Genomic DNA, 2,299 nt, shown 5'->3' with positions numbered 1-2,299 from the left:
GTAGCCCCTAGCCACGAGCCTAATCCTCATTCCTGGATTGGTGCTCCTAGTCCCGGCCCTCAGCCTAACCACGATTACGGAACGGGGAGCAAGCCCTAGCCCTCCTACGGCTAACCCTGCAACCGGTGTGGAGGACAGGGTCTCTCCAGCAGGCAGGGGTCAAAGGGGGGCGGAGGGGGGCGTCGCTCAGTTGGATTAACAGAAGACACGAGCTTCCATTCAGTATAGTTTTATTGTGTAGAAGAAGGTGTTCAAGGGTGAGGGGGTGGTATATGCGTGTGTGAGGGTCACTTCAGGCGTTGACGGCTGAAGGAGGGTGGAGGAATTGGGCGGCAGACGAGGCTAGATGAAGGAGGGGCGGGGTTCACGTTGACGTAGCCGGACGTGTGGTGGCCGGTGTCCGAGCACGGCATCTTTCGAGGGGTTTCGAGGGTGGCCTGGATTTTTGCGGGCAGGGGTCGGGGGGGCAAGCCTCTCGTCAGGTGGTCCTGGCTGTCTCTCCAGCGGCGGCTGGTCACTCTCTCCCCTACCGGCTCCCGGTCTTCCATGCTCTCACCGCTCTCAGTGCCAGGCGGGACGAAGGGGCGTCGGTCTTCTCCCTCCAGACGTGGCTTGCCGGAGCGGCCCAGGACTTCTCCCTCCAGTCGTGGCTGGCCCAAGATGGTCCCAGATCTGTGCGGGAAGGGGTCGAGGTAGTGCCAGGGTCGGTGAGGGCAGGGTGGAAGGGGGCACGGCCGAAGGTGGGTTGAGGGTCGGTGAGGGCAGGTTTTGAGGGGGCCTGCTTCTCAACGGGCGTGGATGGCTGAAGGGGGGGGGGGGGGTAGAGGTTTCGGAAGCCGGGCCGACAGTTTGACAGGCCGCTCTCTCTCCTACCTGTTCCCGTCCTTCCATGGTCGTGCTCTCCCGTCTGGGCTGTGTGGCCGAAGCGACCTCGGGCTTCCTCCCGCAAGTGGGGCCGGCCGAAGGGGACTCGGGCTCCTCCCTCCATGCAGGGGGGAACGATGTTGAGGCAGGCTGACCTCTCCAAGCGTGGGTGCCCGAAGGAGAGTCAGGGTTTCCTTAGGCAGAGACGACAGACGTGGGTCAGGGCGGTCAGGGTCCATCCGGTAGGCTCGTTCCAAGGGTGGCCAGCGTTGCCGATGGTGGGGCTGGCTGCTCGTGGAGCGTCGGATGGTTGCCGTCTCCCCTACCCGCTCCCGTCCGGCCAGGCTCGCGCCGCTGTCCTGGCCAGGACCGCCGAAGGGACACCGGGCTTCTCCCTGCGTGCCGTGCTGGCCGTGGCGTGTCCAGGATCTGTGACAGCAGGGGTCAGGGGTCAAGGAGGAGCAGGGGTCAGGGGTCAAGGAGGGGCCAGGGTGAGCGCAGGCCCCAAGGCTCGAGGTGGGCCATGGACCCCGCAGGCGGGCTTGGTGAATGGGGGCCCGCCGGGGCTTTTGGGGTGGGGGTGGGGGTGGGGTGTGCAGCCCGCGCTCCCATACATACCTCCTATCTTGTCCCATACTCGGCGCTGGGCCCGAGGCGGCCCCCAGGTTCCCCAGGCCGGGCCTCGGCGGCGGTGTCGGTGGCTGCGGCTCGGTCTGGACGTGCACCGAGCGTAGGCGGGCTTCTCCGGGTGGTGCGGAAGCGGAGCCGGGGCGCAGGGAGACGAGGGGGATCCCTTCTCCCCTCTCCGCGGGTGTCCCCGGAGCCTCGGCCGAAGCCGCGGAGGCGCAGTTCCCCATGGCTGTCCTGCGCGGCGGCGGGCCTACACGCACGAGGCGTGCGCGAGCGACTTTCCCGGGCCCAGCACAGGAACCGGATGCAGTACCGAGCGGTGGCGGGGTCCCCCAGGCCCTGCCCTAGCGGGGGTGGGGGGTGGAGTGGGGGGTGGAGTTGGGGGGGGTGTGGGGAGGTTCTCGAGGGCGCGGGCCTGTCAGAAGCGACGGCTGGGTACCCCCGAGCCGAGGCAGAGCGGGGCGTGGCCGTTCTGGGCGCCGGGCCCGTGTGAAGCGGCCGCGGCTTTTTTATGGCCACTCTGAAGCGGCGTCGGGCGGGCCTACCCGCGCGAGGCAAGCGCAGCTCGCCGTGCCGCCGTTCGGTGCCGGTGCAGCAGGCCCGGCTGAGGTGGTGGAGGTGGTGGCGGCGGGGGCGGCGGCGACGGCCTTCTCCGGGCACGCCACCAGCGGAAGCGGCAGCGGGCTTCCCCGGGCCTGGTGGAAGCCTGGCCGGGACTGTGGGAGAGGGGGTGCCGGTCTCCCCTTCCTGCGCGTGCTCTTCCGGGCTTGGCGGAAGAGCCGGCGATGTTCCCCATGCCCGGCCT

General features: G+C 68.8%; 1 protein-coding gene across 1 annotated transcript; it reads right to left on the bottom strand.

Moving 5' to 3' along the window:
* Positions 1 to 226: 226 nt before the first annotated feature.
* LOC125351360 lies at positions 227 to 1,531 on the bottom strand. The gene is made up of 3 exons (XM_048346041.1): positions 1,483 to 1,531; positions 874 to 1,293; positions 227 to 672 (listed from the first exon to the last, which is right to left on the bottom strand). Exons 1-3 carry the CDS (start codon positions 1,497 to 1,499, stop codon positions 288 to 290), a joined length of 822 nt encoding a protein of 273 aa, XP_048201998.1. The 5' UTR covers positions 1,500 to 1,531; the 3' UTR covers positions 227 to 287.
* Positions 1,532 to 2,299: the final 768 nt, after the last annotated feature.

The sequence above is a fragment of the Perognathus longimembris genome, chromosome 5 (assembly GCF_023159225.1).
Source record: "Perognathus longimembris pacificus isolate PPM17 chromosome 5, ASM2315922v1, whole genome shotgun sequence".
NCBI classification, from domain to species: Eukaryota; Metazoa; Chordata; class Mammalia; order Rodentia; family Heteromyidae; genus Perognathus; species Perognathus longimembris.
Note: the sequence above shows the minus strand (reverse complement) of the source record. Positions and strands in the feature narration are given on the sequence as shown.

Excerpts from the sequence above, each read along its gene's own strand:
- LOC125351360 (XM_048346041.1), bottom strand. Across the intron at positions 673-873 it reads CCATGGAAGGACGGGAACAG|ATCTGGGACCATCTTGGGCC; the intron begins GTAGGAGAGAGA and ends CTTCCCGCACAG.